This window comes from Parus major, chromosome 20 (assembly GCF_001522545.3).
Source record: "Parus major isolate Abel chromosome 20, Parus_major1.1, whole genome shotgun sequence".
Taxonomy (NCBI): domain Eukaryota; kingdom Metazoa; phylum Chordata; class Aves; order Passeriformes; family Paridae; genus Parus; species Parus major.
In genome coordinates, this window is record NC_031788.1 from 9,389,854 (window position 1) to 9,403,253 (window position 13,400).

A 13,400-nucleotide genomic window follows, 5' to 3' on the forward strand; every position below is an offset into this window, starting at 1 on the left:
AAAAAGGAGACTCCCTGCCCCAGGAGGTGCAGCCAGCCCTGGTTTTTGCTCCTTGAGGGTGTTTATAGAGTGCCCTGATGCTGCTCCTTTTATCTCACTTGGCAGGCTGAAAAGTAAACCTACAACTACAAACATCTCTGGGAAATATATACAACTGTTAAATAGGTAATTTATCCTCCCAAATTTCAGTGTGACACTTCAGCTGTTAAAATCAGCTTCCACTCAAGCATAATGCCACAGGGGTTTTGCTGAACTCCACTTGGAGCTGCTCAGACTTTTTATTAGAGATACAAACTGCCATGAATTTTGTTCCTTTCTTGAAAAGAAATGATTCATGAACAAATAAACCTACTTTCCTTAGAATATAGGAATTATGAAATACAACTGTTTAAGGAGTTTTAGACTGGTGCTCTTCTGTGTATTGTGGTTGCAAAGTATGAGCTATTTATTATTCCTGTCTGTAGGCTGGTTATACTAAATCTCATGGCAACATTCTTCTCCTGAAATGAGTAACTCAGACTTGGAGCACTGGTGAGAAGAAATGAATGGACTCTTCAAAGTATTTGTTCAGAAGGGGAATTATTAGTGCACAAATGAATGAAATACATGGATACATCATTAATTCTTGGCCTTTGTCTTGATGAAATGCAGAGGCTCCTAAATCATAATTTAAAAATTCACAGACGTTCAGTAAAAAATGAGGCTTGACTTCATCTGCTAAAAATCATTTACTGAGGCATCACCCAGCCAGCTGTGGGAGACTGAAGGATACTCTTTTAATTGGTTAAACCTCTAAGTGCTTTATAATTGCTTTCACTAAGCAGCTTCAGTAACAGAGCAAACACTACCTGGAACTGATTACATTTTAATAGGCTTAGCCACCGTCCCCTTGCAAAGCCTCTCCTTGATGTCCATCAATTTGTCTCAATGTCGTTATCAGAGCTCAGCTGTGCCATTTGATAACTCCTGCCTTCCTTCCATCCAGCTGGGAGCTGATCTGACAGGCAGCCAGGAGGTGCTGAGGGCTGGAGGAGAAGGGGCTGCAGGCAGGTGTGGGTATCAATCCATGCCACAAAACTGTCCCTTTTCCAGAAGAGATTGTGGCTGAGCAGAGCTTTCATCCTGAGCCAAGATCAAATACACCCTGATTTTTGAGCAGCAGAGAGAACTGGGGTTGTTCAGTCTGGAGAAAAGAAGGCTGCAGGAAGAACTTGTTGATCCTTGCAGTGCCTAAAGGAGCTCCAAGAGAGCTGGAGAGGAACTTGGGACAAGGGCCTGGAGTTACAGGATGAGGGGGAGTGGCTTTAAACTGAAAGAAGGAAGGCTTAGACCAGATATTAAGAAGAAATTCTCTCCTGTGAGGGAGGTGAGGCCCTGGCACAGGGTGCCCAGAGAAGCTGCCCTGTCCCTGAAAGTGTCCAAGACCAGGTTGGATGGGGGTTGGAGCAATCTGGGATACTGCAAGGTGTCCCTGCCTGGGGCAGAGGTGAAATGAGATGAGTTTTAAGGTCCTTTCCAACCCAAACCATTCCATGATTCTATGATTGTTCTGATGTGTGTGTGTGTGCATGTGAGTATTTCAGGATTATTTAGAATTTTATCAAGTAATTGCAATATCAGGCAGTGCAATCAGAGAATGTTCACAATTCTGTAAAGCATCACTCAGCTTTGGGAAACTCAGCATTCCAGGGCTTCCACATAGCCAAGGAATAGCAACACAAATTGGAGGTGGTTTAATGGAAGGAACTGGAAGGGTGAAGGAGGGTATGAAATATCTTGGTGGAAAGTATTTTTAACAACAGAACTGGTTGCCCTGTTATCCTCAGAAAAAAAAGCTGAGAAGCTGCAAGTGCCTGGAGCCCTCTGAATTTGAATCCTCACACCTGGTGAACTCTGACAGCAGAGAGGGAATTACAATCAGGAATCTCATGCTTACAGACTTAATGAGGTGCTCCCAGGCAACAGGCCTGACACATTCCTTGATCCTGATCAGCCTCATTAGTTTGTACATGACCAAAGTCAGACAGAGCCAAGAAAATACACAAATGCTACCAAAAAGGAGGAAAACACTGTTGTGTTTTGAATGAGGCTGTTAGCCTGGCCACTTTTAGCTCTTAGTTCATTGTAAACAAATACTTAACCTCAGTATATTTGTAGTAAGGAAGTTTTTGCTGCTCTGATCTTATCCAACAGGCCTGCACACCATGAACCACAAAAAATTGTTTCCTAAGCACTACTTTTACAAGTTTTGAAGCATTTCACGCTTCAACCCAAATCAGCCTCCTCTGTACTTCAGGCCAAAGTTCACTTTTGGAAATGGAAAATACTTTTACCCCCCATGAAGCTCTGATACTCTGCCAACAGTTTTAAAAGAGGGGGACAAGCGTCATTTTTCTTTTCCCACCCTCTTCCATAAATGAGCCCAAACTCTGTTCATGATTTTGGCTGTCATGGATGCCAGGATAAATCATGTGCATCCTTGTGTATTTTTTACTGCTTTTCAGACAGCTCAGAGACCTGGGTTATTAAAACACAACTCATGAGGCACAGGTGACAAACGTGAGTGTGAATCAAGCACCTCCAGTCATCAAGTGTATCTGAAAAACTGAAGTGCAGCAGGATTTCACTCCCATTTGCTAGATAAAAAGAGCATTTCTGCATGGTGGAGTGAATCACAGCCAAAAGTGAGGGAGGATTTCTTTATTTGCTGGATCTTCCTCAGCACAGAAATGCAACAAACAGCTGCCCTCTCACTGCCTTCCCAGCAGGGGTGGCCCTGAGGAGATGCCTGGAGTACCTGGGCATCGCTGCTCGGGGGGCCCTGTGGTGCCACATCTGACCCACTTCTGAACCAGCTCCAGACTGAAACCCTCCCTTTTGCCAAATAGCCTCAGCTTTTGCACTACACAGCAAACTCAAAAATCTGCCTGGAGAAGAAAAAGAGGAAGCAGAAGAAGATGAAAAAGAAAATTATGCTTATTGCTCAGAAAGTGAAGGGTTGTTTTTCAGTCCTCAGAGGAGATGTGGACCTGTGGGTGAGGGGTGCACTTCCTCCAGTGCTGAGGGATGCCAGATTAGATGCAGATTTAGGTTTTTCCGCTATTATTCATGAAGAGCTCTCTCTTGTTGAGGATCAAAGAGGATACAATACCAAAAGGAGAGAGAGAGGTGTGAGGCGGTGTAGCACGAGTGAGAAAAGGCAGCTTCTCACTTCACCGCAGCAGGCAGAAGTGTTAAAAAACAGAAAAGGATAGCAAGGAGCTATCCCCTTGTGGGCTCCGTGGGGAATCAAGGCTCCCTCCTCACCCACCTGTGGATAACAGATCATTGGGGTGCAGAGACTGTAAACAAACACAGTCCAACAAGATAATTGTGGGGATTTAATGTCCCCTGTGTTTTTCTTTCCCTTTTCTCAGTAAGCATTTCCCAGCTGGAAGCTGGGTTGAATGTGGTGGCTCACCAATGGCACGGGCAAGGAATGCTGCATGGGATGCATTCCTTGTCAAAAACAGCTGGGAAAATGTCATGGAGGCTCCCAATGCCTCCTCTAGGGATTTCTCTTGTTGGAAATGTGGTCTGGGCCGAAGCACTTCAAATACCAAATGCTCCATCCCTGGAAGTCCAAGGCCAACTGGACAGGGCTTGGAGCACCCTGGCCTAGTGGGAGGTGTCCCTGCCCATGGCAAGGGCTTGGGACCAGGTGAACTTTAAGGTCCCTGCAAACCCAAACCCTTCTAAAAACACCAGAACATCAAAAGCTTTCTGCTTACAAATTCTCCCCATCTAATGTTTGAAACCACGATGGGCACGCTTTGTTAGCTATTTTGGGTACTATTTTTGAATAGCTTTTGCTTTATCCTCTGTAAGGTTAATTTACCAGATTCTTTGGTCTTTTCCTCAGCTTATTTAATCAAGACATCCTCTATTCTGCAGTACAGCTCAATTCCTGAGTGCAGGATCTTTTATTTAGGCTCTGTCTCAACCAAAGCTCCACAGAAAAAGGGAAGTAATGAAACAATAAAAGCAAGGCTTAAATTGCTGTCGACTAAATCATTAAAACACTGGCTTGGTTTTGCTTTTCCAGAGCGAGCAGGTCTGCTCGTTAACTCTGCACACCAACAAGCAAAGACAAAAGGAGAGGGTGTTTTGGATGAAAGTGTTTCCCAATTTCCCCCTGTTACTCTTCAAATGATATTTCTTTAGGCACCTCCAGCCGGTTGCACAGCGAGGGAGGGCGATACTCACGCAGGACCCTGACGCCGTGTTTCAGGGCTTGCACTCTGCTGGGCTCCATGGACATGCTGAGCATGGTCTGCTGCCCACCAATGGTGCACACCTGGTTCTCCTGGGCCGCCTGCCTGAACATCACCAGCAGCTGGTTGGCGATGATGGTGTTGAGCACGGAAATGACCACCATGGGGAACACGAAGGAGATGAAGGTGTTGACCTGCAGGGGAGAGATGGGGCACCATCAGGGATAGGATCAGAGGAGCAGGAGGTTGGGTTTTATTGCTCAAAGCAACGGAGGAACAGCCTGCAGTGGAAATCTGTCCCTCCTCTTACTCAGCTGGTTTTGAAGGTTTATTGTACAGAGGGAGAAATCAAACACTGCTGACGCAGGTTCATTCATGTTGGTCAACACCCAAAAAGGCAAAATTATTCCTCTCTAATTACATTCTTTTCCCTTTTTCAGTGCAGTTCATTGCCAGAAATGTCTCGAATGAAACATGCCATTGATCTTTTCCTCTCACAACCAGCAGGATGCTGCTTAGCTTTCATCATGCATAGCGTGACTTCTAAATAACAGTGTGTTATTGTCTTTTTCTTGCATTACAAACACTCCTTGGGATCCTTTTAACTATCTTTTTTTGTCTTCTGTCATTTCCTTGTAGATTTAATGACAGTGTTTTGTTACCTCATAACTAAATTAAATAAACCTTGTGCCTTCAAGGATTGAAATTGATCAGAATAAACAAGTGGAAATCATAATGTTTTTACTACAAATTATTTGATTACTACAGTTTTGATAAAATTAAATGGAGGATCAAATTAACCAGTGATTGAATCAAGTAGAAGTCACAGTTCATGTCAAATGCAGGAAAGCTTTTGGGCTGTTTAGAAACCTCAGTGGAACAAAAAGAAGCAAAAAAAAAAAAAGCAAAAGCAGCCAGGGAAACAGAGACACGTGCAGGGTTTGCCTGCACATCTGCAAGGCTGCCATGGTGGGATGGGGAGCTGCTCTGCTGAGCCCAAGAGCTCGTCCTCTCTGCTGGATGGCACAGGAGGAGACTCAGCACATCACTCAGGTGAGTGTGCAACAAATCAAAAGCCCTTCCAGTTTTTAGAATTTCAAAACAATGACAAGAATTAAACGGTGCTGCAAATCGCTGTGAAAGCAATTGTATTAGAAGTGATAAAATGACAAAAAGATGAAACTACAAAACTCAAGAGGGAATTTGCTCAGTGGGAGGGCTCCAAGGCAGGCTGGCTTCTTCCCCAGACAGTGATTTATCTTTCACCTCTGTGATGTACGACACAGAACAACCCTGCTCTCCAAGCCAAGGCCAGGTCCCCCTGCAGATTGCAAAACCCCAGCTAGAGGCAGGTGCTCCATGTGCTGGGATGGAGATATCCCCTCTCCACCCACCCACCCCTGCTGGACCATCATCACAGTGGACAGGGCTCTCTGTGCACAGTGTCTGGTGCAGATTTGTGGGCTCTGGAGGGATTCAGAAATGCTGGAGGAGAATGGCAATCACCCAACCACACCCCCACGATGCTGCAGTAAAAGAAACAAGCAGCACATAAGCACAAGGGAGCAGACACACACCAGAGGCACTTCACTTTCTCTGCCATAAATCTGAAGCACAAGGTCCTCTTTTGGTGAGGGCAGGCACTGTCCAGGTTTTGTCTGGACGGATCAAGTCTCTGTACAGCTTTGTGCTCCGGAGCTCAAGGCGTTAAGCGAAAGTACCAGCTGGGTTTTGTCTCTCACCCACACAGTGAGAACATCCTCTCCTGTTTATGCTGGTAACAACAACAGAGCTCCTCTGTGCCCTGGGTGAGTTCCTAGAGACACCCCACCACCAGCAATGCCTAATGGCCTCCTTTGTTAAGTGTAAAGCAGTTTTCTATGCTTCTAAAAGATCTCACAGCCTCCTGTACATAAAGAAGAGTTATCCTTTGGAGTTGTCTCCACAGGCTAAGACAGATCATTAAGCAGTAAAAACCAACTATTTAACCTTTGCAATGCAGCCAGGCTGAGCTGGCGCACACAGGGGTGAAATGATTGCTCAGATTTACCAGGTCAGACCAAGAAATGAACCCTGTAGCTCCTCACTCCAATTTCTGCGGCTCTAGCTGCAGAATGCCCTTCTTCCTCCCCACTGTTGAACAATGTCTGCACATCAGCAAAATGCAGCACTTAAATCTGGAAATGTTTCACTCTGTCACCTGAGATTCAGGATTTATGGGTTTTCATTCTAAAATTTTGCCCCAGATGTAAATAAGATTTGTCTGATATAATTTTGCAGAACTCTAGGAGTCTTTTCCAAGCTTTCTTCAAAGCCTTGATTCATTCCATAATTGCATTGTGAAGTCTCTTAAAGAGCTTAAGAAATTGGCTGGAATAACATTGACTTTCCCTTTTAGGAATTGTTATGGTAAAAGTGGGAATATTGCGTACTTTTTATCAAAGGCTATATTTAAAGATTTTTTTTTTTCCCTGCCTTGATTTGTAGCAAAAATCTCATATAGTAAAATAAAATAAAATAAAAAAAAATCAATATTTTTCCCAGTAGCAGAATGTTTTAATTTGTTGAAAGAATTATGAATTATTTGCAAACATAAGGTCCTGAAGTACATAAGGGCTAGAAAAGTCAATTTTCATAAGCAAACACTTTCTATTCCCTGTTTTTCTGTCTAGCTGCTTGCTGGGAGCCCAGCACACTGTGCACATCAGTGCAGCAACACTTCATTTTCAGGTGACTTTGCACGCTGCTGGAGCTGCTGCCTGCAACAACTTCAAAGTCAATGGAAGATTTCCCACTTGCTCAAAAGAAGCTGGTCTGGGATCCCAGGACTACACATTCAAAAGTTCAGGAGCAGGAAGACTTGTAGAGGTGTTTAATGGGATTTCTTTTTACAGTGTCTCCTAACATCAGTAGGCTAAAGTGGCTACAGCTGTCCATGAACACCCATGGGAGCCTTTGGAGATTTTAGAAGAACTTTACAGACTACTCTGGCTCCAGGAAGGAGGGTTTAGAGAGGGTGCAGGCTCATTTTTGACCTGAGAGTCTCAGATTTATGTTTGCTCACCATGGAAAGCACAGTCTGTGTGATGCTGGAGTTAATCCTGTGTTCAGGGCTGTTTGGGTGCACAAACACAGGGCTCCAGCCTCATCTCTGCTCTCACCAAGTGTGGTTTATTCTGATTCTTCAAAGCTGATGTGTTTGCACCAAAGTGAGCCCAGCACCACAATGGGCAGAACGAGCTCAGTGCAGAAGCACAAAGCTGTGCATGGGAAGGATTAGCCCTGGCTGCTCTCTAGGCTAAAAAACCCACACAAACACACCACAAACCCCGTGACTGTGTGCTAAATCCTCATTTAAAATAAAACAAAACAAAACAAAAAACCACCAAACAAAACAAAATCCAATATTGCAATGTTTGCCAGTGGCAGGACAGAATGAAACACTAACCCAGTTCCACGCTGCTGTCACTGCAATCCTAAATGCTGCTCAAGCACCAGGCTGGCAGCATCTGTGGGATGGGATTAATCCTCAGGACCAAATTGTGTTTTGTCTTGTCCAGAACAGCAACCTTCCCTTCCAGCACTGCCTGAGCAGTGACAGCCAGAGACACAAATCCCTCTCTGGCTGTGCTCAGCAGGACAATGACAACACAGATGTCACCTGAGGGTGAGCTCCCAGCAGAAACCTCTGCTGAGACCCTGAACCTCCACAAGCACATCTGAGGTTTCTGATCGCTTGATGGATGCCAGGAGGTGGCAGAGACACCTCTGTGACTCACCCAGCTCTCAGAGGTACAACACCTCCAGTGTCCCCAGGGTGGTGACAATGACCTTCCCAGCTCCAGCTTGGCCTGCAGGCCTTGGGGTCCTGCCCTGCCCCAGCACTGAGCCCTCCTGGCTCTCCAGTGATAATGTTCATCCCATTTCTCTTGGCTATCTACTGCCAGAGGTGGTTTTAATATGAGATAGGAATCATTGCAATTATGCAGAGTTTTGCAGGACACAGGAGATGGAGCAAAGCTGAGGGCAAGGCCTCATAAACTCATGAAAGATAAATGGAAATTTGTGGGAATTGAATCAAACTTCTAGAAGGGAAGATGATGCAGCTATCAGCCTCACAGCTTTACAAAAATCAGACTTTGTGTGAGACAGAGAATTCAGCCTTGTGAGTTTGTTTCTTCCTTCCAAACAAGAGTGTGGGGGAGACATGGGGGAAGGGACAGCAAAACCAAGGGACACAAAAGCAGAACCCAATTCTCAGGTTTGTGACTCTTCCTAAATCTTTTGCATGGAAAACTGCTCCCCTGGCTCTGCTGAGCTTCCTGCTGACGTGATTCACTTTTGCCAAGCCGTCCCTCAAATTATTTGACTGTGTGGTTTCCCTGGGTTACCACTAAGAGCAGCCATCAGCTCCCTCACAGCTGTGATGGAGAAGATGAGCACAGAACTCCACACAGGAACTCCCCACAGGGCTTCAACAGAGTCCTGTAAATCAGAGTTTGCAAAGATTTATTCTTTTGTCCTCCAAGGTGACTGCTGGAGGAACACAGATTCGAAGGTCACTTTGGAAAAAGATGGGGTTTGGATCCCTGCTAAAAGCCAAGCCTTTTTTTTTTGTTAGATATATCTGAAGGCAAGGAGGGTAAAATTTATGAGTGTTACACTTGTTTATGGGTCTTCTTTGCTCCCAGCAAAACTTCATCACCTGAGCCACCTGCAGCTGACTGTTCCCACAATCAGCACATGATTTTGGAGAGGCACAGAAAAAATGAGTGAGGTCTTAGAGAACTTAAGTGCTTAAAAATAAAAATGTTAGGCTAAAGGCTCTTCTGGAGACACAGCAGCAAATTCAACACTGTAAATAATTATGATAAAAACAGCCAAGAATCAGAACTACTCACAAAATTTTAATTGAAAGAGTTTTGAAAAGAAAATAGAAAATGTTCCAATACTGAGAGCATAAAAGACTTTTGAACACGGGTCTTGGGTTTTCCCTCCTGCCTTTTTTCCAGATAAGTAAATAAAATCCCCCAAAGCCAGTGGAGCATGAAATGCTGGTCACAGCAGCAGCACAGCGTGGTGCATCCCACGAAGCAGCTGGGATGCTCTGCCAGCAAGGAGCAAGGCCCCTGGAGTGGACATGGGGGCCAGCAGAGATTAAGGGATAATTTTAACCCTGGGTTATGACAGGGATTTTGTGTCAGAGATTAGAGATGTTCCCTTGTAGCCTGATAAATGAGGTGACAGCAGAGACAGATCCGTGGTCTGTCAGCACAGCCTCTCCAGCCAGCAGTGAGCTGGGATGCCCAGAGAGAGTTTTCTCCCTTTCTTTCCAGGGCTGTGGGAAGGACAGTTAAAATGGAGAGAATGTGGATGATGAGGAGCTGGTAAAACCTCATCTGTCCCCACTAAGCTTCTGTCATAGCTCGTTTCCCTGTGCACACCTGGGGAATGCTGCAGCCTTCCTGTTTTCTGCTGGGGAGGATTCTCAGTGCAGACCCCTGGGGATGTACTGGGGAAATGGGTGAGAAGCCCCAAAGGGGCTGAAAACTCACTCAGGAGGAGATGTGTCCTTGCTGGCTTCCTGGAAGTGATGAAGGAGAGGACTGAGGATACAGCACATTGTTTGATTTGTTGTTTTGAGCAAATCTATTAAACCACAGAGCTACATTTTAACAATCTACCACATTCTGGTTCACCTCATTTCCAATGGAAATGGAAAGTAAATTATCCTCCCCCTGACTGTGGAGGCAGTATTGTTAGCATATGTCAATCAGGGAAGCACATTCTGCTACAACAACATTTGGCTGCCAAAAAATCTTATTTGACTAAATGTACTTTACAAAATTACTGGTTATCTCACTCAGTAGCCAGAATTAGCATTTTTTTAACCAGCCAGTGGATAATTTCAGCCCTTAATAAGCACAGTACTACATTCCAGGATACAGCAATCTGTGCAAGACAAAGCAGGGAAGGGGAAGGTACATCGTGTTGGGATGCCAAAGGGAGCATTTGGTAGTGGCACTCGTGTTTGATGTTCACAGGATATGTCTGATGAAAAACACATCCACAGGTTTTTTTCCCTCCCACAGTAAATAATTTATCACCTAATTAACCCCACCTTTACATAGCTCTCCAGCTTTCCATGCCAAGTATCTCACGATTATCAGGTAAATGCCATTCCTTAGCTACAGCAGGGCAGGAGGGGTTAGTGTTTGTGAGTGATAGAAGAAAATAACCCCTGCTTTTGGAGCCAGCAACTGGTACAGGAAAAAAATGGAAGTTGGACAGCCCAGTAATGGAATTTATCTCTTCTGGAATTTTTTGAGGGGACCGGTACTGCAAGGTATTGACATTGATCCTTACCTTGGATAAAGGCATCCTGGTATAGGAGCACAAACCCTGGGTAAATAGGAATATTTGGCCAAGTGCCAAAGCCTGTGTGTGTATCTGGAGCTCTACCAGCGTATTTGAGCAGGAGCTCGACCTTTACACGCTGCCAGTTTTAGCTCAGGCAGGTTTCCCTGTCACGCTTCATTTCGGGCGGCTGCTCCCTCCAGCAGCCTTGACAGCATGGCAGGGGTGACACAGCTGTCACCTCGGACAGAGGCTGGCTGCTGACGTGGGTGGCTGGCACTCTGTGCCCTGTGCAGACGCTTTTGGAGGGTACACGAGGGCACGGTGGAATCCTGCATCCCTGCAGGGTCACCCACTGAGCTCAGCCCTGTGAAATAACCCTTCTCTTTCCTCCCAGAGAGGGACAGGATGCAAATATCTGTGTAGATCCAGGATATAATATCCCATCATTAGCTTCATGAATAACCAAAGACAAGATATCAAAACCCAGCTATTATTTTCCTCTTTGAAACACCCTGAGAATTGGCCACAAAAGCCTCTGCTTGTTATGTCCCAGTATACCCTGTTCCTCTTCTAGCCAGCCAGAGGTGAGTACACATTCCATACACATTATCAAAGGTAACAGAGCGTGGCTGTGTGAATTGTTCTGATCTCATCCCAAAGATCTCCCCTGTTCACCCCCTGGAGCTGCAGGAGCTCAGAGAGACTGAGGAGCACCTTCCCTCTGCCTCGGGGGACCTTTTCACAAGCACTGAATATCAAGCCCAGACATTTCAAAGAAAGGTTACGATGATGTAAAATGTTGCTCCCAGTCACAGGTATCGATGTCAAAATGTGTGATCAGCTCTGAGTTACAGAGGCAAAGCCTGAAGCCAGGACACAGGACACGAGGGTCAATGGCAGTCACAAGCAGCTAAACCTCAGGAGCTGGGGCAGGGATGAGAGTGTGAGCCTGATCTAAACACAGACATGAGCATGATATCCAGAGTTTTTCATCCAGGGGAGAAAAAAATCCCAAAGCCCGGAACACAGGCTCATCCTGTCCAATCCATTGCTCAAACTCAGCAGGATTTGTTGACCTCAGCTGGCATCACCCACAGTAGCTGGAATTGGCCAAATCTCTATTTCAGACCTCTGCAGGAGCCCCACCTTCATCTCTGCCTTGGATGTGGTCTGGGAACAGGGGACTGCAGGTACTGAGGGGAAAGAAAGAGAACAGATAAGTCTGAAGATAAATTATCAGATGGAACTGATGGATGTTCTCAAGTCACTAGGCTGGTTCCTGTCCCCATGCTGCTGCTGCCCTGCAGCCATTAGTGTCACTGAGGCTGGAGCTCAATTAATTGCACGGCAAGGACATGTGAGCATCTGTTCCTGACACATCCACTTTACTCATTGAGGGAAAACCCCTTCAAAGACAACTCAGAGGATAATGCAAAAGACTTGTTCTCGAGCTCTGGCTGCTCGATGCTGTGGAGGAGTTTCAGGTTTTGTATTGGTAGATATTTATATCAGAAGAAAATCTGTGTTACTACAAGGCTTGGGGTGTCAGTGTGCACTGACTGCAGTCTGTGCTGCACTTGGAGATCTACAAGGTGCAAGAGCCTAGAGCCTGGTGCACTGCAGGAGGACGTGGCCATGCACAGGGCAGTGATCCTCTCCTCTCTCTGTGCTGGCTGGATGCCTCCAGAGCTGTCTCCAGCTGGATAACACCAGCCATGAACTCTTCCAAAGGGCTTTATTTAGCTCTAGCATTGAGATCAGAAAGAGGATCTGCTTAAACTCTGTTTTCATTAGCATTTTGTGTCTGCTCCACAATAGTGATGTTTTCCTGGCTTCTCTCTGTAGATCTGTGGCCATCACAGAGAATAACCAGGCAGTGTGGATTAAGGTTTTAAGAATAACCAACGTGTACCATTTTCAAGCCTGTGTGTGGTCCCACACTGATGAACTATAACAGGAATGCAGAGCAGCTAATGATGTTGAGAGGTTGAGTTAGTCACATACTCTGCAGGAGTTAATCAGATACAGAACAGATGGAAATAAATTGCGTACTGACAAAAACTATCCATCATATCTATGGCAAAAACATTCCCATTCATAAACTTCCCTCCTTGGAGAAAACATTTGTACATAAAAAAATAACATCTGATGCAGAACAACTTAAATGGGTCTCTTGCTCACGATGGGTTGGGAAAGATGTCAGAGCACTGAGTAATGGTGGCACTCCTGAGCAGGACTGGATACCTGAAGGATCATTTAACATCATTTCTCTGCATGGTTACAATGCTGTGACCTGAACTATTTTCAGATTTTATTTATTCATTTGATATATATACATATATATAATATAGATATTGCTTATAAAATTCAATAATAGATGCTATTTATATATTTATATGTATTTATAACTATTTATTCATTTGTTTGTTTGATTGTTTATTTATTTATTGTAAGTAACAACAAAAGATGTGATTCATCCATGAGTGTTTCATGTAAATCTTATTATTCCTAATTGTGCACAAGGGTAATACCTAAATATTGAACTCCCTGGGGACCTCAGAGCTTTTCATTACCTCCCTAAATGGCAGAGAACCTACTCCATTATAACTGTTCTTAAGAGAAAAACTCCTCCTTTCCTGGTCTTTTCCCACCAAACTCAAACTTCAGTGACTCTGCTGATTCCACCTTCCAAAGAAAAAGAAAAACTGTGAAATTCAGGAAATCCTGGAAATAATGGACTGGAGAGTAGACAAATTGGAAGGTTCTAAGGTTTATCACTGTGCACTG

The 13,400-nt window shown here is 44.8% G+C and overlaps 1 protein-coding gene across 1 annotated transcript in view; it reads right to left on the minus strand.

The window, feature by feature from the left end:
• The window catches only part of NTSR1 (neurotensin receptor 1), a 54,378-nt gene that overhangs the window by 12,781 nt on the left and 28,197 nt on the right, over positions 1-13,400 (minus strand). Inside the window, exon 2 of the mRNA XM_015647822.2 lies at positions 4,246-4,447. Coding sequence (XP_015503308.1) covers positions 4,246-4,447 — 202 coding nt within the window. The remainder of the gene's footprint in view (positions 1-4,245; positions 4,448-13,400) is intronic.